At 49.3% G+C, this 24,513-nt stretch overlaps 1 protein-coding gene across 1 annotated transcript in view; it reads right to left on the bottom strand.

Annotated features, from left to right (window-relative positions):
• Positions 1–24,513, bottom strand: part of TOP1 (DNA topoisomerase I) — a 352,777-nt gene that overhangs the window by 99,533 nt on the left and 228,731 nt on the right. Inside the window, exons 16-18 of the mRNA XM_069243787.1 lie at positions 23,175–23,243; positions 22,709–22,823; positions 2,791–2,918 (exon numbers count right to left, since the gene is read on the bottom strand). Of these exons, the coding sequence (XP_069099888.1) occupies positions 2,791–2,918; positions 22,709–22,823; positions 23,175–23,243 (312 nt within the window). The remainder of the gene's footprint in view (positions 1–2,790; positions 2,919–22,708; positions 22,824–23,174; positions 23,244–24,513) is intronic.

Here is a 24,513-nt window from a genome sequence, read left to right as displayed (position 1 = left end):
AAATGCCTCCTTGGCATGGTTGCCCCCTGACTTTTTGCCTTTGCTGATGCTATGTTTACAATTGAAAGTGTGCCTGAGGCCTGCTAACCAGGCCCCAGCACCAGTGTTCTTTCCCTAACCTGTACTTTTGTATCCCACAATTGGCAGACCCTGGCACCCAGATAAGTCCCTTGTAACTGGTACTTCTAGTACCAAGGGCCCCTGATGCCAAGGAAGGTCTCTAAGGGCTGCAGCATGTCTTATGCCACCCTGGAGACCTCTCACTCAGCACAGACACACTGCTTGCCAGCTTGTGTGTGCTAGTGAGGACAAAACGAGTAAGTCGACATGGCACTCCCCTCAGGGTGCCATGCCAGCCTCTCACTGCTTATGCAGTATAGGTAAGACACCCCTCTAGCAGGTCTTACAGCCCTAAGGCAGGGTGCACTATACCATAGGTGAGGGTACCAGTGCATGAGCATGGTACCCCTACAGTGTCTAAACAAAACCTTAGACATCGTAAGTGCAGGGTAGCCATAAGAGTATATGGTCTGGGAGTCTGTCAAACACGAACTCCACAGCACCATAATGGCTACACTGAAAACTGGGAAGTTTGGTATCAAACTTCTCAGCACAATAAATGCACACTGATGCCAGTGTACATTTTATTGCAAAATACACCCCAGAGGGCACCTTAGAGGTGCCCCCTGAAACTTAACCGACTGTCTGTGTAGGCTGACTAGTTCCAGCAGCCTGCCACACTAGAGACATGTTGCTGGCCCCATGGGGAGAGTGCCTTTGTCACTCTGAGGCCAGCAACAAAGCCTGCACTGGGTGGAGATGCTAACACCTCCCCCAGGTAGGAGCTGTGACACCTGGCGGTGAGCCTCAAAGGCTCACCCCTTTGTCACAGCCCAGCAGGGCACTCCAGCTTAGTGGAGTTGCCCGCCCCCTCCGGCCACGGCCCCCACTTTTGGCGGCAAGGCTGGAGGGAACAAAGAAAGCAACAAGGAGGAGTCACTGGCCAGTCAGGACAGCCCCTAAGGTGTCCTGAGCTGAGGTGACTAACTTTTAGAAATCCTCCATCTTGCAGATGGAGGATTCCCCCAATAGGGTTAGGATTGTGACCCCCTCCCCTTGGGAGGAGGCACAAAGAGGGTGTACCCACCCTCAGGGCTAGTAGCCATTGGCTACTAACCCCCCAGACCTAAACACGCCCTTAAATTTAGTATTTAAGGGCTACCCTGAACCCTAGAAAATTAGATTCCTGCAACAACAAGAAGAAGGACTGCCTAGCTGAAAACCCCTGCAGAGGAAGACCAGAAGACAACAACTGCCTTGGCTCCAGAAACTCACCGGCCTGTCTCCTGCCTTCCAAAGAACTCTGCTCCAGCGACGCCTTCCAAAGGGACCAGCGACCTCTGCATCCTCTGAGGACTGCCCTGCTTCGACGACGACAAGAAACTCCCGAGGACAGCGGACCTGCTCCAAAAAGACTGCAACTTTATCCAAAGGAGCAGCTTTAAAGAACCCTGCAACTCCCCGCAAGAAGCGTGAGACTTGCAACACTGCACCCGGCGACCCCGACTCGGCTGGTGGAGAACCCACACCTCAGGGAGGACCCCCGGACTACTCTACGACTGTGAGTACCAAAACCTGTCCCACCTGAGCCCCCACAGCGCCGCCTGCAGAGGGAATCCCGAGGCTTCCCCTGACCGCGACTCTCTGAAACCTAAGTCCCGACGCCTGGAAAAGACCCTGCACCCGCAGCCCCCAGGACCTGAAGGACCGGACTTTCACTGCAGAAGTGACCCCCAGGAGTCCCTCTCCCTCGCCCAAGTGGAGGTTTCCCCGAGGAAGCCCCCCCTTGCCTGCCTGCAGCGCTGAAGAGATCCGTTGATCTCTCATAGACTAACATTGAAAACCCGACGCTTGTTTCTACACTGCACCCGGCCGCCCCCGCGCTGCTGAGGGTGAAATTTCTGTGTGGGCTTGTGTCCCCCCCGGTGCCCTACAAAACCCCCCTGGTCTGCCCTCCGAAGACGCGGGTACTTACCTGCAAGCAGACCGGAACCGGGGCACCCCCTTCTCTCCATTCTAGCCTATGCGTTTTGGGCACCACTTTGAACTCTGCACCTGACCGGCCCTGAGCTGCTGGTGTGGTGACTTTGGGGTTGCTCTGAACCCCCAACGGTGGGCTACCTTGGACCAAGAACTGAACCCTGTAAGTGTCTTACTTACCTGGTAAAACTAACAAAAACTTACCTCCCCCAGGAACTGTGAAAATTGCACTAAGTGTCCACTTTTAAAGTAGCTATTTGTCAATAACTTGAAAAGTATACATGCAATTGAAATGATTCAAAGTTCCTAATGTACTTACCTGCAATACCTTTCAAACAAGATATTACATGTTAAATTTGAACCTGTGGTTCTTAAAATAAACTAAGAAAATATATTTTTCTATAACAAAACCTATTGGCTGGATTTGTCTGAGTGTGTGTACCTCATTTATTGTCTATGTGTATGTACAACAAATGCTTAACACTACTCCTTGGATAAGCCTACTGCTCGACCACACTACCACAAAATAGAGCATTAGTATTATCTATTTTTACCACTATTTTACCTCTAAGGGGAACCCTTGGACTCTGTGCATGCTATTCCTTACTTTGAAATAGCACATACAGAGCCAACTTCCTACATGAAGAAAGTTAGAAAATGTCACATTGGTGGGCTTATGTAGAACTGCTTATGTAAAGCATCACACAAAAATAGCAACAGCTCTGAGGTATCAAGAAAATAATACAATACCTTGGTTTGGAGTGTTAACATTGATTTCTCAAATGTTTTTGGGGGAGCCCTCTGATGGTTACAGAGAACTGCAACAGCTCTGTTGGCACGGTTGTAGGACAGAATCTTGGCCGGAACGTTGTCTTCAGCTGAAAGAGTAAAAAGAAAGCATTATTAGGTGATGGAGGGAAAATTCAATTAAGTACACCAGTTTGTCCTTAACCAAGCAATGAAACCAGTACTTGACTTAGTTTAACCCGTATTTTGCGTAAACACTGAAACTGAAGGATGGTTCAGACTAAAGTAATAGTTAATTACCAGTAGGAGTAGTTCTGCAGCTTGAAGAGTTTTCTGGATTTACATGCTGTGCACTATTCAAGCATCTAGTGGTTGGGTCCAGAACGAACAATTTTTTTCGTCTCTTTGCGCGATGACCATTTAGTGCCAAGTTTGTCCTCCATATGATTTCAAATGGCACTCCGGAAGTTCCTGTGCATGGTCGCCCTCTTATGATTTTATTCTTAGCTCCTCTTTTTTCTTTTCCTTTCTATTTTTAATTTCACCCACCTGTTTGCTTCCTTGCTTCATTTCTGGGGAGGTGGGTTGGTCACGTGTACCAAGAAAACTCTTCAAGCTGCAGAACTACTTACTAGTTGTAAGGAAATGCCTCCTTGGCATGGTTACCCCCTGACTTTTTGCCTTTGCTGATGCTATGTTTTGAATTGAAAGTGTGCTGAGGCCTGCTAACCAGGCCCCAGCACCAGTGTTCTTTCCCTAACCTGTACTTTTGATTCCACAATTGGCACACCTGGCATCCAGGTAAGTCCCTTGTAACTGGTACCCCTGGTACCAAGGGCCCTGATGCCAGGGAAGGTCTCTAAGGGCTGCAGCATATCTTATGCCACCCTGGGGACCCCTCACTCAGCACAGACACACTGCTTGCCAGCTTGTGTGTGCTGGTGAGAACAAAACGAGTAAGTCGACATGGCACTCCCCTCAGGGTGCCATGCCAACCTCACACTGCCTATGCAGTATAGATAAGTCACCCCTCTAGTAGGCCTTACAGCCCTAAGGCAGGGTGCACTATACCATAGGTGAGGGCACCAGTGCATGAGCACTGTGCCCCTACAGTGTCTAAGCCAAACCTTAGACATTGTAAGTGCAGGGTAGCCATAAGAGTATATGGTCTGGGAGTCTGTCAAACACAGACTCCACAGCACCATAATGGCTACACTGAAAACTGGGAAGTTTGGTATCAAACCTCTCAGCACAATAAATGCACACTGATGCCAGTGTACATTTTATTGTAAAATACACCCCAGAGGACACCTTAGAGGTGCCCCCTGAAACCTTAACCAACTACCCGTGTAGGCTGACTGGTTCTAGCAGCCTGCCACACTCGAGACATGTTGCTGGCCACGTGGGGAGAGTGCCTTTGTTTCTCTGTGGCCTGTAACAAAGCCTGCACTGGGTGGAGATGCTATCACCTCCCCCAGGCAGGAGCTGTAACACCTGGCGGTGAGCCTCAAAGGCTTACCCCCTTTGTTCCAGCACCACAGGGCACTCCAGCTAGTGGAGTTGCCCGCCCCCTCCGGTCACGGCCCCACTTTTGGCAGCAAGGCCGGAGGAGATAATGAGAATAACAAGGAGTCACCACTGACCAGTCAGGACAGCCCCTAAGGTGTCCTGAGCTGAAGTGACTAACTTTTAGAAATCCTCCATCTTGCAGATGGAGGATTCCCCCAATAGGATTAGGGATGTGACCCCCTCCCCTTGGGAGGAGGCACAAAGAGGGTGTACCCACCCTCAGGGCTAGTAGCCATTGGCTACTACCCCCCCAGACCTAAACACGCCCTTAAATTTAGTATTTAAGGGCTTCCCTTAACCTAAGAATTTAGATTCCTGCAACTTACGAAGAAGAGGACTGCTGAGCTGAAAAACCCCTGCAGAGAAGATGGAGACACCAACTGCTTTGGCCCCAGCCCTACCGGCCTGTCTCCCTCCTTCAGAAGAAAACAGCTCCAGCGACGCTTTCCCCAGGACCAGCGACCTCTGAATCCTCAGAGGACTGCCCTGCTTCCAAAAGACCAAGAAACTCCTGAGAACAGCGGCCCTGTTCAACAAAGACTGCAACTTTGTTTCCAGAGGAGCAGATTTAAAGACCCCTGCAATCCCCGCAAGAAGCGTGAGACTTGCAACACTGCACCCGTCGACCCCGACTCGACTGGTGGAGAAACAACGCTACAGGGAGGACCCCCCGGCGACTCCAAGACTGAGTAACCAAAGTTGTCCCCCCTGAGCCCCCACAGCGACGCCTGCAGAGGGCATCCCGAGGCTCCCCCTGACCGCGACTGTCTGAATCCAAAATCCCGACGGCTGGAAAAGACCCTGCACCCGCAGCCCCCAGGACCTGAAGGATCGGAAGTCCAGTGCAGGAGTGACCCCCAGGAGGCCCTCTCCCTTGCCTATGTGGTGGCTACCCCGAGGAGCCCCCCCCTTGCCTGCCTGCACCGCTGAAGAGACCCCTTTGTCTCCCATTGAAATCCATTGGAAACCCGACGCGTGTTTGCACACTGCACCCGGCCGCCCCAGTGCCGCTGAGGGTGTACTTTTTGTGTGAGCTTGTGTCCCCCACGGTGCCCTACAAAACCCCCCTGGTCTGCCCTCTGAAGACGCGGGTACTTACCTGCTGGCAGACTGGAACCGGGGCACCCCCTCCTCTCCATTGAAGCCTAGGTGTTTTGGGCACCACTTTGAACTCTGCACCTGACCGGCCCTGAGCTGCTGGTGTTGTGACTTTGGGGTTGCTCTGAACCCCCAACGGTGGGCTACCTTGGACCCCAATTTCAACCCCGTAGGTGGTTTGCTTACCTGCAAGAACTAACATTACTTTACCTCCCCCAGGAACTGTGAAAATTGCACTGTCTAGTTTTAAAATGGCTATATGTGATTTATTTGAAAAGTATATATGCTATTGTGATTATTCAAAGTTCCTAAAGTACCTACCTGCAATACCTTTCATTTGAAGTATTACATGTAAAATCTGAACCTGTGGTTCTTAAAATAAACTAAGAAAATATATTTTTCTATACAAAAACCTATTGGCCTGGAATTGTCTCCGAGTGTGTGTGCCTCATTTATTGCTTGTGTATGTACAACAAATGCTTAACACTACTCCTTTGAGAAGCCTACTGCTCGACCACACTACCACAAAATAGAGCATTAGTATTATCTCTTTTTGCCACTATCTTACCTCTAAGGGGAACCTTTGGACTCTGTGCATACTATTCCTTACTTTGAAATAGTGCATACAGAGCCAACTTCTACAATATGTGAAAGGTCAACATGGCCCCCTCTCAGAAGGGAAGTTGTAGTATGCTAGTAGTAGGAGTCTATATCTGTTTGTGTGTCCTTTGGCAGAACCTTAGTCTAGGGTTCTGCCATGTATTCTGTTTTAGAATATACCTAGGTCAGGAGAGAATGTTGAGGGGGAAAGCGAGAGACGCTTAGGACGGTTGGTGTGTGGATGGGAACTTCGTACTTCCAATAAACCTGTTTCCCCTAAACTCTCCCTTTCATGGATTTATTAACCTCGTTACACTGGCGACGAGGATGGGATGCGAATTCAACGTTAACTACAGGAGGTGAATTTTTTTTTGTTGCTGGCAGACAAGGGGGGGGGGGGGGGGGCTCCTCAGGGTAGCCACCACCTGGGCAAGGGAGAGGGCCTCCTGGGGGTCACTCCTGCACTGGAGTTCCGATCTTTCAGGTCCTGGGGGCTGCGGTGCACAGTCTTTTCCAGGCGCCGGGATCTGGGAAGCAGGCAGTCGCGGTCAGGGAGAGCCTTGGGATTCCCTCTGCAGGCGTCGCTGTGGGGGCTCAGGGGGGGCAACTCTGGCTACTCACGGTCTCGTAGTAGCCGGGGAGTCCTCCCTGAAGTGTTGTTTCTCCAGAAGTCGAGCCGGGAATGTCGGGTGTAGAGTAGCAAGTCTCACGCTTCCGGCAGGAAACGCAGTGGTCTTGAAGTTGCTCCTTTGAAACAAAGTTGCAGTCTTGGGTGAACAGAGCCGCTGTCCTCAGGAGTTTCTTGGTCCTTCTAGAGCAGGGCAGTCCTCTGAGGATTCAGAGGTCGCTGGTCCCTGGGGAAAGCGTCGCTGGAGCAGTGTCTTCAGAAGGGGGGGAAGACAGGCCGGTAGAGCTGGGGCCAAAGCAGTTGGTGTCTCCGTCTTCTCTGCAGGGTTTTTCAGCTTAGCAGTCCTCTTCTTCTTAGGTTGCAGGAATCTGAGTTTGTAGGTTCTGGGGAGCCCTTAAATACTAAATTTAAGGGCATGTTTAGGTCTGGGGGGTTAGTAGCCAATGGCTACTAGCCCTGAGGGTGGGTACACCCTCTGTGCCTCCTCCCAAGGGGAGGGTGTCACATTCCTATCCCTATTGGGGGAATCCATCTGCAAGATGAAGGATTTCTAAAAGTTAGAGTCACCTCAGCTCAGGACACCTTAGGGGCTGTCCTGACTGGCCAGTGACTCCTCCTTGTTATTCTCATTATTTCCTCCAGCCTTGCCGCCAAAAGTGGGGACGTGGCCGGAGGGGGCGGGCAACTCCACTAGCTGGAGTGCCCTGTGGTGCTATAACAAAGGGGGGGAGCCTTTGAGGCTCACCGCCAGGTGTTACAGTTCCTGCAGGGGGAGGTGTGAAGCACCTCCACCCAGTACAGCCTTTGTTACTAGCCACAGAGTGACCAAGGCACTCTCCCCATGTGGCCAGCAACATGTCTGGTGTGTGGCAGGCTGCTTGAACTAGTCAGCCTACACAGATAGTCGGTTTAGGTTTCAGGGGGCACCTCTAAGGTGCCCTCTGGGGTGTATGTCACAATAAAATGTACACTGGAATCAGTGCATTTATTGTGCTGAGAAGTTGGATACCAAACTTCCCAGTTTTCAGTGTAGCCATTATGGTGCTGTGGAGTTCGTGTTTGAAAGACTCCCTGTAGGAAGTTGGCTCTGTATGTGCTATTTCAAAGTAAGGAATAGCATGCACAGAGTCCAAGGGTTCCCCTTAGAGGTAAAATAGTGGTAAAAAGAGATAATACTAATGCTCTATTTTGTGGTAGTGTGGTCGAGCAGTAGGCTTATCCAAGGAGTAGTGTTAAGCATTTGTTGTACATACACAGACAATAAATGAGGTACACACACTCAGAGACAAATCCAGACAATAGGTTTTGTTATAGAAAAATATCTTTTCTTAGTTTATTTTAAGAACCACAGGTTCAAATTTTACATGTAATAGCTCTTTTGAAAGGTATTGCAGGTAAGTACTCTAGGAACTTTGAATCATTACTTTAGCATGTATACTTTTAGCATAAAACACAATAAGCTGTTTTAAAAGTGGACACAGTGCAATTTTCACAGTTCCTGGGGGAGGTAAGTTATTGTTAGTTTTCACAGGTAAGTAAGTCACTTACAGGTTTGAGTTTTTGGTCCAAGGTAGCCCACTGTTGGGGGTTCAGAGCAACCCCAAAGTTATCACACCAGCAGCTCAGGGCCGGTCAGGTGCAAAGGTCAAAGAGGTGCCCAAAACACAGGCTTCAATGGAGAGAAGGGGGTGCCCCGGTTCCAGTCTGCCAGCAGGTAAGTACCCGCGTCTTCAGAGGGCAGACCAGGGGGGGTTTGTAGGGCACCGGGGGGGACACAAAGTAGCACAGAAAGTACACCCTCAGCAGCGCGGGGGCGGCCGGGTGCAGTGTGCAAACACGCGTCGGGTTTTCAATGGAAGTCAATGAGAGATCAAGGGATCTCTTCAGCGTCGCAGGCAGGCAAGGGGGGGGGGGGGCTCCTCGGGGTAGCCACCACCTGGGCAAGGGAGAGGGCCTCTTGGGGGTCACTCCTGCACAGAAGTTCCGTTTCTTTAGGGGCTGGGGGCTGCGGGTGCAGGGTCTTTTCCAGCCGTCGGGAAATGGAGTTCAGACAGTCGCGGACAGGGGGAGCCTGGGGATTCCCTCTGCAGGCGTCGCTGTGGGGGCTCAGGGGGGACAACTTTGGTTACTCACAGTCGTAGAGTCGCCGGAGGGTCCTCCCTGAGTTGGTTGTTCTCCACCAGTCGAGTCGGGGTCGCCGGGTGCAGTGTTGCAAGTCTCACGCTTCTTGCGGGGAGTTGCAGGGGTCTTTAAGTCTGCTCCTTGAAACAAAGTTGCAGTTCTTTTGGAGCAGTGCCGCTGTCCTCAGGAGTTTCTTGTCTTTTTCGAAGCAGGGCAGTCCTCCGAGGATTCAGAGGTCGCTGGTCCCTTGGAAAGCGTCGCTGGAGCAGGTTTCTTTGGAAGGCAGGAGACAGGCCGGTAAGTCTGGGGCCAAGGCAGTTGGTGTCTTCTGTTCTTCCTCTGCAGGGGTTTGTCAGCTCGGCAGTCCTTCTTGTAGTTGCAGGAATCTAGTTTCTAGGTTCAGGGAGAGCCCTTAAATACTAAATTTAAGGGCGTGTTTAGGTCTGGGGGGTTAGTAGCCAATGGCTACTAGCCCTGAGGGTGGGTACACCCTCTTTGTGCCTCCTCCCAAGGGGAGGGGGGCACATCCCTAATCCTATTGGGGGAATCCTCCATCTGCAAGATGGAGGATTTCTAAAAGTTAGAGTCACTTCAGCTCAGGACACCTTAGGGGCTGTCCTGACTGGTCAGTGACTCCTTGTTGCTTTCTTTGTTTCCTCCAGCCTTGCCGCCAAAAGTGGGGGCCGTGGCCGGAGGGGGCGGGCAACTCCACTAAGCTGGAGTGCCCTGCTGTGCTGTGACAAAGGGGTGAGCCTTTGAGGCTCACCGCCAGGTGTTACAGCTCCTGCCTGGGGGAGGTGTTAGCATCTCCACCCAGTGCAGGCTTTGTTACTGGCCTCCGAGTGACAAAGGCACTCTCCCCATGGGGCCAGCAACATGTCTAGTGTGGCAGGCTGCTGGAACCAGTCAGCCTACACAGATAGTCGGTTAAGTTTCAGGGAGCACCTCTAAGGTGCCCTCTGTGGTGTATTTTACAATAAAATGTACACTGGCATCAGTGTGCATTTATTGTGCTGAGAAGTTTGATACCAAACTTCCCAGTTTTCAGTGTAGCCATTATGGTGCTGTGGAGTTCGTGTAAAACAGACTCCCAGACCATATACTCTTATGGCTACCCTGCACTTACAATGTCTAAGGTTTTGCTTAGACACTGTAGGGGCACAGTGCTCCTGCACTTGTGCCCTCACCTATGGTATAGTGCACCCTGCCTTAGGGCTGTAAAGCCTGCTAGAGGGGTGACTTATCTATACTGCATAGGCAGTGTGAGGTTGGCATGGCACCCTGAGGAGAGTGCCATGTCGACTTACTCATTTTGTTCTCACTAGCACACACAAGCTGGTAAGCAGTGTGTCTGTGCTGAGTGAGGGGTCCCCAGGGTGGCATAAGACATGCTGCATCCCTTATAGACCTTCCCTGGCATCAGGGCCCTTGGTACCAGGGGTACCAGTTACAAGGGACTTACCTGGATGCCAGGGTGTGCCAATTGTGAAAACAAAAGTACAGGTTAGGGAAAGAACACTGGTGCTGGGGCCTGGTTAGCAGGCCTCAGCACACTTTCAAATCAAAACTTAGCATCAGCAAAGGCAAAAAGTCAGGGGGGTAACCATGCCAAGGAGGCATTTCCTTACACAGATCACATAAGCAAGCCTAAGGCCCTATGTCCTTTTGAAGCAACGTTTAAGGTGCCAACTGGAGTCATTCACTCCAGGCCAGACCCTGAGCCCTATTTGTCTGGGCTAGGACTTGGGGGGGGGGGGGGGGGGGGATGGATTGGGAAGGGCCACTTGATTCTGAAGAATACTAGCCCATAGGGCTGAACATGGTATGGTGTGAAGAATTGGTGGATGTCCGTGGACTGAAGATCTGCCAAGATACTGGCTTGATCTCTCCTACCATGTCCACAGAAAAGGTCACATTTGCTATGGTGGTGAAGGTGGCCGAGGTCCTCGACCTTCAAATGCCCTTGGTGGCTGGGAAGACTAACGTCTTGACAGATGCTTCAACCTGGAGTCACCTCTTCAGAGCTGCTAATCCCATTTAATGAAGCCCTTTGTGGATTGTTTGGAGAGCCTCCATGCTTTTTAGTAATTTCAATATATTAATTTTCTCAAGCATTTGGTTGACTCGAGGAGCTGGGGGGGGGGGCTTCTGCACTGGTGGTCGGATCCTTCAGGTCCTGGGGGCTGCGGGTGCAGGGTCTTTACCAGGCGTCTGGTTCTTAGAAGCAGCAGGCAGTCGCGGTCAGGGGGAGCCTCTGGACTCCCTCTGCAGGCGTCGCGGGGGCGGCTCAGGGGGGTCAACTCTGGCTACTCACAGGGTCGCAGTCGCCGGGGAGTCCTCCCTGTAGTGTTGTTTCTTCGTAGGTCGAGCCAGAGGTGTCTGGTGCAGAGTGCAAAGTCTCACGCTTCCTGCAGGAAACGTGGAGTCCTTTTAAAGTTGTTTCTTTGTTGCAAAGTTGTTTCTTCTTTGGAGCAGAGCCGCTGTCCTCAGGAGTTCTTGGTCCTTTTAGGTGCGGGGTAGTCCTCTGAGGCGTCAGAGGTCGCTGGACCCTGGGGAACCCGTCGCTGTTTTTCTCGAAGTAGGGAGACAGGCTGGTAGGGCTGGGGCCAAAGCAGTAGGTGTTTCCATCTTCTCTGCAGGGCTTCAGGTCAGCAGTCCTCCTTCGCCTTCAGGTTGCACAAATCTATCTTGCTAGGTTTTGGGAGCCCATAAATACTCAATTTAGGGGTGTGGTTAGGTCTGGGGAGTTAGTAGCCAATGGCTACAAGCCCGGAGGGTGGCTACACCCTCTGTGCCTCCTCCCTGAGGGGAGGGGGGCACATCCCTAATCCTATTGGGGGAATCCTCCATCTGCAAGATGGAGGATTTCTAAAAGTCAGAGTCACCTCAGGACACCTTAGGGGTTGTCCTTACTGGCCAGTGACGACTCCTTGTTTTTCCTCATGATCTCCTCCGGCCTTGCCGCCAAAAGTGGGGCCATGGCCGGAGGGGGCGGGCATCTCCACTAGCTGGAATGCCGTGGGGCGCTGTAACAAAGGCTCACCGCCAGGTGTTATAGTTCCTGCAGGGGGAGGTGAGAAGCACCTCCACCCAGTACAGGCTTTGTTACTAGCCACAGAGTGACCAAGGCACTCTCCCCATGTGGCCAGCAACATGTCTGGTGTGTGGCAGGCTGGTAAAACTAGTCAGCCCACACTGGAAGTTGGGTATGTTTTCAGGGGGCATCTCTAAGATGCCTCTGGGGTGTATTTCACAATAAAATGTACACTGGCATCAGTGTGCATTTATTGTGCTGAGAAGTTTGATACCAAACTTCCCAGTTTTCAGTGTAGCCATTATGGTGCTGTGGAGTTCGTGTATGACAGACTCCCAGACCATATACTCTTATGGCTACCCTGCACTTACAATGTCTAAGGTTTTGCTTAGACACTGTAGGGGCATAGTGCTCATGCACCTATGGTATAGTGCACCATGCCTTAGGGCTGTAAGGCCTGCTAGAGGGGTGACTTATCTATGCCATAGGCAGTGTGAGGTTGGCATGGCACCCTGAGGGGAGTGCCTGTCGACTTAGTCATTTTCTCCCCACCAGCACACACAAGCTGGCAAGCATTGTGTCTGAGCTGAGTGAGGGGTCTCTAGGGTGGCAGAAGACATGAGACCTTTCCTGGCATCAGGGCCCTTGGTACCAGGGGTACCAGTTACAAGGGACTTACCTGGATGCCAGGGTGTGCCAATTGTGGAAACAAAGGTACACGTTAAGGAAAGAACACTGGTGCTGGGGCCTGGTTAGCAGGCCTCAGCACACTTTCAAATCATAACTTGGCATCAGCAAAAGCAGAAAGTCAGGGGGTAACCATGCCAAGGAGGCATTTCCTTACAGGCTCTCTCCGCACAAGAGCAGGCCCACAGAGCAAGCAATCCACGAATGCAAGGCGGCCTCACTGCAATACTCTTGCCCGAAGAGTCAATTCTCTTGCTCTCATTATCCAGTGAAGAACGGCCCCTGCAGCTTGCGCAGAGGTCTGTTTATCTACCGAATCTAGGAGAGTGACCCCCTGATGTAAAACAGCAGGTGAGGAAAGTGGTTTATATTTTTCTCCACTCTGGGAGTAAGTTAAGTAAGGAGGAATGCTAGCTGATGCATTCTTGAAGAGCTTAGTCTGTGCTAGATCTTCTGGCCCAGCGTGTGCTTCTCAAAATGTCAGCCTCCTTTATTTGGGTATCACATCTGACCCTACTGAAGCCTTGGAGGAAATGTTTACACGTGTGTGGGTGAATGAAAAGAAAATATTAGGCTTTCTCATCAATTTCCTCCTGCAGTCTCCTGAGGATTGGTCGTTATGAAACATCGCAGCAAGCAGTGAAGGGCAGTCTCTGTACCGACTGCCTTTGGGGCAGACACCATTTTTGGTTCCAAATAGGGTGCCAACACATGCAAGTCTTTCTACTCCATAGCAGCTTTGGTTTATTGGCGTTAGGCAGCCAAATTTGGGTGGGTGATTATGGGCGAGACCTTTGGTAGAGTTGCCTTAGGCTTAACAGAGGAGCGTTGGACATCTGCAAATACAGTCAATGAGACGACTCAAGGAGATCCACAATAATATACAGAAACAACAAGTATATTTATACATGTTTAGGCACCAGTATCAATATGATCAGCTAAGTAAGTTTTGCAAGAAAAATACTTTCAGGTTTCAAAAGTAGCTATTGCATTTTTTCCAGACGTGTTAATCTTATCCTATGAGGAGAAAAAACAAGTACTGCATTTATGTATAGTACAGCATCATATGGGACCAATCTCTTGGACCTTAAGTATTTGGCAAGGATCAGGACCACACCAACAGGTCACAGTTGGTCCCCTAGAAAAGGCTTTGTCTCCGACTGCCTGAGAGCAAAGGGTCTCAGACAATAGGGGAAGAATCTTGACTAGTGGTGGCAGGCTGGCTAAAACTAGTCAATCCCCACACGGGTAGTTGGTACCTCGAAGGTGCCCTCTTGAAGCATGTATTAATACATCCATGTAGGAAGTTGGCTCTGTATGTGCTATTTCAAAGTGAGGAATAGCATGCACAGAGTCCAAGGGTTCCCCTTAGAGGTAAAATAGTGGTAAAAATAGATAATACTAATGCTCTATTTTGTGGTAGTGTGGTCGAGCAGTAGGCTTATCCAAGGAGTAGTGTTAAGCATTTGTTGTACATACACAAGACAATAAATGAGGTACACACACTCAGAGACAAATCCAGCCAATAGGTTTTTATATAGAAAAATATCTTTTCTTAGTTTATTTTAAGAACCACAGGTTCAAATTCTACATGTAATATCTCATTCGAAAGGTATTGCAGGTAAGTACTTTAGGAACTTCAAATCATCAAAATTGCATGTATACTTTTCAAGTTATTGACAAATAGCTGTTTTAAAAGTGGACACTTAGTGCAATTTTCACAGTTCCTAGGGGAGGTAAGTATTTGTTAGATTAACCAGGTAAGTAAGACACTTACAGGGCTCAGTTCTTGGTCCAAGGTAGCCCACCGTTGGGGGTTCAGAGCAACCCCAAAGTCACCACACCAGCAGCTCAGGGCCGGTCAGGTGCAGAGTCCAAAGTGGTGCTCAAAACACATAGGCTAGAATGGAGAGGAGGGGGTGCCCCGGTTCCGGTCTGCTTGCAGGTAAGTACCCGCGTCTTCGGAGGGCAGACCAGGGGGGGTTTTGTAGGGTACCGGGGGGGACACAAGTCCACACAGAAATTTCACCCTCAGCGGCGCGGGGGCGGCCGGGTGCAGTGTAGAAACAAGCGTCGGGTTTGCAATGTTAGTCTATGAGAGATCTCGGGATCTCTTCAGCGCTGCAGGCAGGCAAGGGGGGGGTTCCTCGGGGAAACCTCCACTTGGGCAAGGGAGAGGGACTCCTGGGGGTCACTTCTCCAGTGAAAGTCCGGTCCTTCAGGTCCTGGGGGCTGCGGGTGCAGGGTCTCTCCCAGGTGTCGGGACTTTAGGTTCGAAAGAGTCGCGGTCAGGGGAAGCCTCGGGATTCCCTCTGCAGGCGGCGCTGTGGGGGCTCAGGGGGGACAGGTTTTGGTACTCACAGTATCAGAGTAGTCCTGGGGTCCCTCCTGAGGTGTTGGATCGCCACCAGTCGAGTCGGGGTCGCCGGGTGCAGTGTTGCAAGTCTCACGCTTCTTGCGGGGAGCTTGCAGGGATCTTTAAAAGCTGCTGGAAACAAAGTTGCAGCTTTTCTTGGAGCAGGTCCGCTGTCCTCGGGAGTTTCTTGTCTTTTCGAAGCAGGGGCAGTCCTCAGAGGATGTCGAGGTCGCTGGTCCCTTCGGAAGGCGTCGCTGAAGCAGGATCTTTGGAAGGCAGGAGACAGGCCGGTGAGTTTCTGGAGCCAAGGCAGTTGTCGTCTTCTGGTCTTCCGCTGCAGGGGTTTTCAGCTGGGCAGTCCTTCTTCTTGTTGCAGGAATCTAATTTTCTAGGGTTCAGGGTAGCCCTTAAATACTAAATTTAAGGGCGTGTTTAGGTCTGGGGGGTTAGTAGCCAATGGCTACTAGCCCTGAGGGTGGGTACACCCTCTTTGTGCCTCCTCCCAAGGGGAGGGGGTCACAATCCTAACCCTATTGGGGGAATCCTCCATCTGCAAGATGGAGGATTTCTAAAAGTTAGAGTCACCTCAGCTCAGGACACCTTAGGGGCTGTCCTGACTGGCCAGTGACTCCTCCTTGTTATTCTCATTATTTTCTCCGGCCTTGCCGCCAAAAGTGGGGCCTGGCCGGAGGGGGCGGGCAACTCCACTAGCTGGAGTGTCCTGCTGGGTTGGCACAAAGGAGGTGAGCCTTTGAGGCTCACCGCCAGGTGTGACAATTCCTGCCTGGGAGAGGTGTTAGCATCTCCACCCAGTGCAGGCTTTGTTACTGGCCTCAGAGTGACAAAGGCACTCTCCCCATGGGGCCAGCAACATGTCTCGGTTTGTGGCAGGCTGCTAAAACTAGTCAGCCTACACAGATAGTCGGTTAAGTTTCAGGGGGCACCTCTAAGGTGCCCTCTGTGGTGTATTTTACAATAAAATGTACACTGGCATCAGTGTGCATTTATTGTGCTGAGAAGTTTGATACCAAACTTCCCAGTTTTCAGTGTAGCCATTATGGTGCTGTGGAGTTCGTGTTTGACAGACTCCCAGACCATATACTCTTATGGCTACCCTGCACTTACAATGTCTAAGGTTTTGTTTAGACACTGTAGGGGTACCATGCTCATGCACTGGTACCCTCACCTATGGTATAGTGCACCCTGCCTTAGGGCTGTAAGGCCTGCTAGAGGGGTGTCTTACCTATACTGCATAGGCAGTGAGAGGCTGGCATGGCACCCTGAGGGGAGTGCCATGTCGACTTACTCGTTTTGTCCTCACTAGCACACACAAGCTGGTAAGCAGTGTGTCTGTGCTGAGTGAGAGGTCTCCAGGGTGGCATAAGACATGCTGCAGCCCTTAGAGACCTTCCTTGGCATCAGGGCCCTTGGTACTAGAAGTACCAGTTACAAGGGACTTATCTGGATGCCAGGGTCTGCCAATTGTGGATACAAAAGTACAGGTTAGGGAAAGAACACTGGTGCTGGGGCCTGGTTAGCAGGCCTCAGCACACTTTCAATTGTAAACATAGCATCAGCAAAGGCAAAAAGTCAGGGGGCAACCATGCCAAGGAGGCATTTCCTTACAATCCATCACTGTCATCAGCGAAAATTTATTAATACAAGATGTTTGATACGAAACATTCCTATATTCAGAGAAGCCATCATGTAGCTGGGAAACTTGTAGTAACCAGTGTCCAGACCCCTTTTTTTTTTTTTTTAAAAAGACTTCCGTGGTCAGTTACTATGTCTGAGAATTGACAAAGACATAGCAGGGGTGTGGGAAAGTACCCTCTTTTTTGGTATGGCTACCCCATTTTCTGCCTGTTGTCTGTGACTTAACTGGGATTCTCCTAACCAGGACCCCAGTGATTATGCTCTATCCCTTTCAAACATGGTTACTTAAACCACTTACACCCCACATTTGGCATACTGGTGCCCCCATGTACGTCCCTAGCATATGGTACCTAAGTACCCAGAGCATTAGGGTACCAGGAGATTCTGCCCACCCCCCCCCCCCCCCCATGGGCTGCAGCATTTATTATGCCACCCACGGTGAGCCCATGCAAAGTACTTGCAGGCCTGCCATTGTAGCCAGCGTAAAAAGGTGCATGCACCCTTTTTCACTATAGGTCACTGCACCAGGTAACTAAGTCACTCCTATGGCAGGCACTCCTAGCCAGATGGCAAGTACTTGTGTGAAGGCACCCTTGCACTAGCAGAGGTGCACCCACGAACTCCAGTCCCATTTTCCTGGACTTCGTGAGTAATGGGACGCCATTTTATGAGTGTACTGGACATAGGTCACTACCTACGTCCAGCTACATAATGGTGGGGAGTGGCTCCTACCCCCACTGTACTCTGACTTCTGGACTTGTTCCCCTTCTTCCACAGGTCTTCCTCTTCAGGAATCCACTGCTGGTTTCTTGCAGTCTTGTCTGTCTTTTGCATTTTCTTCTTTTTCTTCCAGTAACTACTCCTTTGTTCCTGGTCACTGGGGGGCACTGTGGTACTTACCTTTGGGGTTTCCTAGTACCCCCCAGCTCCCATCTACACATCCTACTTACAAAGGAAGGGGTCCTGTATCGCATTCCATTTTTTTAAGTACATGGTTTGGGCTCTCCCTAGGGTCCCTACTGACTATTTGCTATTGCACTGTTTTCTATTACTTTCTATGCCTACTGCTCATTATTAGTGTACATACCTAGTGTGTTACTTACCTCCTATTGGAGAGTTGACTAGTACTTTTTGGTAATTAGGTCACTAAAATAAAGTACCTATATTTTTACAACACAGTGTTTTTTCATGTGTGCAAGTACTGTGTGACTACAGTGGTATTGCATGAGCTTTGCATGTCTCCTAGACAAGTTTTTGCTGCTCACCCACTGCTACCCCTAGAGAGCCTGGCTTCTAGACACTGCCTACACTAATAGGGGATACATGGTAAAAGGTGTAAGTACCTTAGGTACCCACCACACACCAGGCTAGTTTCCTACAGGAGGCATATCTGCTCATGCAGCTATGCCCTCACATGTAATATAATACACCATGCCTTAGGGTTGTAAGGCCTTCTAGAGGTGACTTACATATACTGCATGCATTGTTTAGGGGCTATGGCACACAAGCTGTGTGTCATGTTGTGTTTTCACTTTTGTCGGCACCAAAACTCGCAGCCTGCAACGGCAACGAGTAGTGTGCAGGGTGAAGGGGTCCTTTAGGGTTGCACAATTAGTGCTGCAGCTCATAGGTACCCTCATTAGTGCCCCAGATACCAGGGGTACCATTTACTAGGGACTTACAGGGAGCCAAAGGGACTGCCTATGGGGGGGAAAAAATGGCACAGTTTTAGGGAAATCTGGCTACAGGGACCTGGTTAGCACAAACCCAGTGCACTTGGTCAAAATTGCATTAAACACCAGCGAAAACGTGGGGGTGACCAAGTCCAAAAAGGGTACTTGCCTACACCTCTCCGTTGGTGGTAAGGCAGGGCTTGATATTTCACATCCTGTTCTTACTGGGCGCCAAGTGGATTGGCCTCAAAGCTGTTAGGCGTAGATTCTATGGATTGGTGCTTCATCATGTGTCGTCCCAATCCGTAAGCTACAGAACATTCATTTTACAGCAAAAAGCTAAGCAGAAGGCATATTATGTTTGTAGGAAGTTGGCTCTGTATGTGCTATTTCAAAGTAAGGAATAGCATGCACAGAGTCCAAGGGTTCCCCTTAGAGGTAAAATAGTGGTAAAAATAGATAATACTAATGCTCTATTTTGTGGTAGTGTGGTCGAGCAGTAGGCTTATCCAAGGAGTAGTGTTAAGCATTTGTTGTACATACACATAGACAATAAATGAGGTACACACACTCAGACAAATCCAGCCAATAGGTTTTGTTATAGAAAAATATCTTTTCTTAGTTTATTTTAAGAACCACAGGTTCAAATTTAACATGTAATATCTTGTTTGAAAGGTATTGCAGGTAAGTACATTAGGAACTTTGAATCATTTCAATTGCATGTATACTTTTCAAGTTATTGACAAATAGCTACTTTAAAAGTGGACACTTAGTGCAATTTTCACAGTTCCTGGGGGAGGTAAGTTTTTGTTAGTTTTACCAGGTAAGTAAGACACTTACAGGGTTCAGTTCTTGGTCCAAGGTAGCCCACCGTTGGGGGTTCAGAGCAACCCCAAAGTCACCACACCAGCAGCTCAGGGCCGGTCAGGTGCAGAGTTCAAAGTGGTGCCCAAAACGCATAGGCTAGAATGGAGAGAAGGGGGTGCCCCGGTTCCGGTCTGCTTGCAGGTAAGTACCCGCGTCTTCGGAGGGCAGACCAGGGGGGTTTTGTAGGGCACCGGGGGGGACACAAGCCCACACAGAAATTTCACCCTCAGCGGCGTGGGGGCGGCCGGGTGCAGTGTAGAAACAAGCGTCGGGTTCGCAATGTTAGTCTATGAGAGATCTCAGGATCTCTTCAGCGCTGCAGGCAGGCAAGGGGGGGGTTCCTCGGGGAAACCTCCACTTGGGCAAGGGAGAGGGACTCCTGGGGGTCACTTCTCCAGTGAAAGTTCGGTCCTTCAGGTCCTGGGGGCTGCGGGTGCAGGGTCTCTCCCAGGCGTCGGGACTTAGGATTCAGAGAGTCGCGGTCAGGGGAAGCCTCGGGATTCCCTCTGCAGGCGGCGCTGTGGGGGCTCAGGGGGGACAGGTTTTGGTACTCACAGTCTTAGAGTAGTCCTGGGGTCCCTCCTGAGGTGTTGGATCTCCACCATCCGAGTCAGGGTCGCCGGGTGCAGTGTTGCAAGTCTCACGCTTCTTGCGGGGAGCTTGCAGGGTTCTTTCAAAGCTGCTGGAAACAAAGTTGCAGCCTTTCTTGGAGCAGGTCCGCTGTCCTCGGGAGTTTCTTGTCTTTTCGAAGCAGGGGCAGTCCTCAGAGGATGTCGAGGTCGCTGGTCCCTTTGGAAGGCGTCGCTGGAGCAGGATCTTTGGAAGGCAGGAGACAGGCCGGTGAGTTTCTGGAGCCAAGGCAGTTGTCGTCTTCTGGTCTTCCTCTGCAGGGGTTTTCAGCTAGGCAGTCCTTCCTCTTGTAGTTGCAGGAATCAAATTTTCTAGGGTTCAGGGTAGCCCTTAAATACTAAATTTAAGGGCGTGTTTAGGTCTGGGGGGTTAGTAGCCAATGGCTACTAGCCCTGAGGGTGGGTACACCCTCTTTGTGCCTCCTCCCAAGGGGAGGGGGTCACAATCCTAACCCTATTGGGGGAATCCTCCATCTGCAAGATGGAGGATTTCTAAAAGTTAGTCACTTCAGCTCAGGACACCTTAGGGGTTGTCCTGACTGGCCAGTGACTCCTCCTTGTTTTTCTCATTATTTTCTCCGGCCTTGCCGCCAAAAGTGGGGCCTGGCCGGAGGGGGGCGGGCAACTCCACTAGCTGGAGTGTCCTGCTGGGTTGGCACAAAGGAGGTGAGCCTTTGAGGCTCACCGCCAGGTGTGACAATTCCTGCCTGGGGGAGGTGTTAGCATCTCCACCCAGTGCAGGCTTTGTTACTGGCCTCAGAGTGACAAAGGCACTCTCCCCATGGGGCCAGCAACATGTCTCGGTTTGTGGCAGGCTGCTAGAACTAGTCAGCCTACACAGATAGTCGGTTAAGTTTCAGGGGGCACCTCTAAGGTGCCCTCTGGGGTGTATTTTACAATAAAATGTACACTGGCATCAGTGTGCATTTATTGTGCTGAGAAGTTTGATACCAAACTTCCCAGTTTTCAGTGTAGCCATTAGGGTGCTGTGGAGTTCGTGTTTGACAAACTCCCAGACCATATACTCTTATGGCTACCCTGCACTTACAATGTCTAAGGTTTTGTTTAGACACTGTAGGGGTACCATGCTCATGCACTGGTACCCTCACCTATGGTATAGTGCACCCTGCCTTAGGGCTGTAAGGCCTGCTAGAGGGGTGTCTTACCTATACTGCATAGGCAGTGAGAGGCTGGCATGGCACCCTGAGGGGAGTGCCATGTCGACTTACTCGTTTTGTCCTCACTAGCACACACAAGCTGGCAAGCAGTGTGTCTGTGCTGAGTGAGAGGTCTCCAGGGTGGCATAAGACATGCTGCAGCCCTTAGAGACCTTCCTTGGCATCAGGGCCCTTGGTACTAGAAGTACCAATTACAAGGGACTTATCTGGATGCCAGGGTCTGCCAATTGTGGATACAAAAGTACAGGTTAGGGAAAGAACACTGGTGCTGGGGCCTGGTTAGCAGGCCTCAGCACACTTTCAATTGTAAACATAGCATCAGCAAAGGCAAAAAGTCAGGGGGCAACCATGCCAAGGAGGCATTTCCTTACAATGTTCTTGTGATCTGGCAAAAGGCAAACATTACACACCTTGCACGAGTCAATCCAGGTGTACTCTGTCACACTAAGGGTACTTTTTAAAGAGCATATGTTCCATCACCCTTTATAGCTCTCATTGCCTTTAGTTGCTGGAATGAAAGCTGATGAAGTCCGAACAGGGTGTTGGTGTCCAGATTGTCATGAGCCCCAATTTTAGTGTGTTCGTTTTGTCCTACAATTTGTTGGGTGTAGACTACGAGAAAACAAAAACAGGTGACGAAGTGCTTCGTTCGATGACAGAGGCCTAACTTTGTTGTGGGTGCTTGAAACCTGAACATCGCATCAGGAATCCTTGTCAGTACAAGAATAAATCAGGATGGGGGGGGGGGGGGGGGGGGGGGGGACAATCAACATCTTACAACAGTCGATACCCACATGCATTCCCTAGTAAAAGAGGGGCCCCTTACTGCTTAACTCAGACTTGTCTGAGAGAAACGACTTGCAACATCTGAGCCCAATACTAGATGGCAGGAGTATACAGAGGATCTGCATCTCAAGCCACACAGGCTAGGATCCTAGGACCTTATTCACATAGCTAAGGTACCTTTTAAGTTTATCCTTTGTGAATACCGAAAGTAGGAAATTTACTCCAAGCTCAAGAGTGTAAATTTACTGCAAAAGGTTAAGCTGCATGTCTCTATCCCCAGGGTAATGCAACTGGCTTACTGTTGTGTGGGTAAGTAAAGTCCCTTCCTCAACCACTCTTAGGCCCTCCATAAACTCCTTCTTAATTCCATTCCCTTTTTGTAACATCCTACTCCGTCCAGTTCCATCCACATTTACTACTAAAATGTATACTTAACGGTGCAGAGACTCCACAGCCAAGGCAGAGTACTTCGCACACCTACATAGATCGAATGTGGAAGCGTACACACTGCATGTAGTTTCTGAACTACAATTTGTAGTATGTTTTGTGGTGCAACAAATTGTCCTACAATCACCCCCCAGGTGTTTGTCATGGAGTTGGGCAGGAGTCAGTTTATGCAGATAATCTCAGGCCTACAGGAAATAGTTATGGTCCTTTCTGGGTGCCCAACACAACAGGTACAATCAAAATCAGAATAAACCATTTTCAAATATGGAGGCTTGCATTGACGTTCTGAAAATTAAAAGCAAGGTTCATTAAAAAACAACTCTGCAATCAGTTAAGTCTGAATGCAGAGGAAGATTTCCATGACTTCAGGTGATCTAAGTAGCAAAATGCCTTCATCAAGCAAAATTCAGTCTTCCTCAAGTTACTTCATTGGTTAAGAAGGTTTAGACTTCATACATCACATGCTCTGCCCTACTAATTTAATACCATTTTTGCCCAGTCTAGTCCCAGCACCATGTTTTTGAACAAGATAAAAATAAAAAAGCAGTTTAACCAAATATTTAAAACCGTATAAGAGTTATAGGAGTCTTACAGTTAGTGAGCTCTTTCAGCTGCTGTTGCAGAGTGATGGAGGCGTTGTAGGTTCGGAAAACCTTTGCTGTCAATCCTTCCATTAGGTCCTGGAGATGTTTATTTAAAATACCAGTCTAGAAGAGGAAGAAGACATTGTCACCACACTGCAAACACCTTGATAAAAGTCCACAAACTTAGTATCTGCCGTGCCAATGGTCCTTATCCTTTTAACCCAAAGGGTTTTTACCAATATTTCATATATTTCCCATACCGCAGCATGTACTGAAGAGGCATAGAACAGTCTAATTCTTCGTCCTTGTATATTAAGATGGGGTTAGTGTGTAGAAACAGGAAAAAGATGGACTGAAAATTATGCAACCCAGGCTAATAGCCACAGAAGGCTCTGTTAAAGATCAAACTTACTACAGTATCCATGAGCTGCAAACAGACCAGACCAAAAAATAGTTACCGACATCACTACTTACATTTAGCCTGTCAAACAGGTCGTCCTCAGGTTGTTTTCCTTCCATAAACAGCTGAAGATTCTTAAATACCTATAAAAGAAAAAAGGAAAGATGGGTGTGTTTTGATCAAAGAAATGAAAGGTGTAATACTAAGCACAAATATAAAGCTATAATTAAAATATCCAAGTGTACACAAGTTATTACAGTTCTCTGTTAGTATCTTTACAGTCACACGCTTTAATTAAAACATTTGGGAAGGGGACCCCAATGGAAGCCTTTGAAAATAGCCACCACAAAACCACACAGTAATGCAACTCTACTTGTGTTTTCAAGGGCTTGTATACAGGTGTAGTTTGATGTACGCTCAGTTTACACTGGCTGTATCATGTAAGAGCTGGGCCGATTTTCCTAAAAGGTACTTTTCTGAAAAAATATATTTAACACAATTCCTTAAAGCCGAAAAGTGCGGGATTACAGGGCAGGAGCAGATCAAGAAAGAATGTGGCAAGGAGATGGGTATAGTTATCGGGATCATGTCTTGTTAATACTGCTCTGTGCTGAGTAAACCCTAATTCGCAATGTATACTTGTGAACCCTTTAATAAAAAAACATTTAAAAAAAGGGCAGGAATCACTGGTTCGATGAGATGCCAATCTGACAGAATGACATAAAATAAATTAGGACTTGCTCCACACAGTCATAGGAAATTTTAAAATGAAAACAAGAGAACTTCGCCCAAAGAGAGTAGATGTGATAGTGAGTGAATAACAGGTTTTCAGGAAATGTAATTAATGATCGCTTTAGGAAGCTGGCCTGGTCTGTGGTGGGTACCCAAGGTACTTAAACATTCTACCAGGTTCAGGTATCCCCTCAGTGAAGTGTAGGCAGTGTCTAGAAGCCAGGCTCCCTAAAGGTAGCTGTGGATGAGCAGACAAAGGCTTGTCTAGGAGACGTGCAAAGCTCATGCAATACCACTGTAGTCGCACAGCACTTACACATGAAAGAAAAAACACTCAGTTGTACAAAAATAAAAAGGTATTTTATTTTTGGCACAGGTTATCACAAATTTCTAGACAGGTGACCCACCCTTAGGAGGTAAGAAATACACTAAATATATACACTAGCAATCAGAAATAGGCATAGAAAAGGTTAGAAAGCAGCGCAAACAGTAATAACCAATAGTGACCCTAGGGGGAGCAGAAACCATATACTAAAAAAATAAATGGAATGCTAAGGTACCCCCACCTAGGTAAGTAAGATGTGCAGAGGGGAGGTGGGGGCATCAGAAAACCATAAACTTAAGTACCACAGTGCCCACCAGCGACCAAGAATGCAGGAGTAAAACTGGATTTTCCACAAA

Source organism: Pleurodeles waltl, chromosome 7, assembly GCF_031143425.1.
Source record: "Pleurodeles waltl isolate 20211129_DDA chromosome 7, aPleWal1.hap1.20221129, whole genome shotgun sequence".
Classification (NCBI taxonomy): domain Eukaryota; kingdom Metazoa; phylum Chordata; class Amphibia; order Caudata; family Salamandridae; genus Pleurodeles; species Pleurodeles waltl.
Note: the sequence above shows the minus strand (reverse complement) of the source record. Positions and strands in the feature narration are given on the sequence as shown.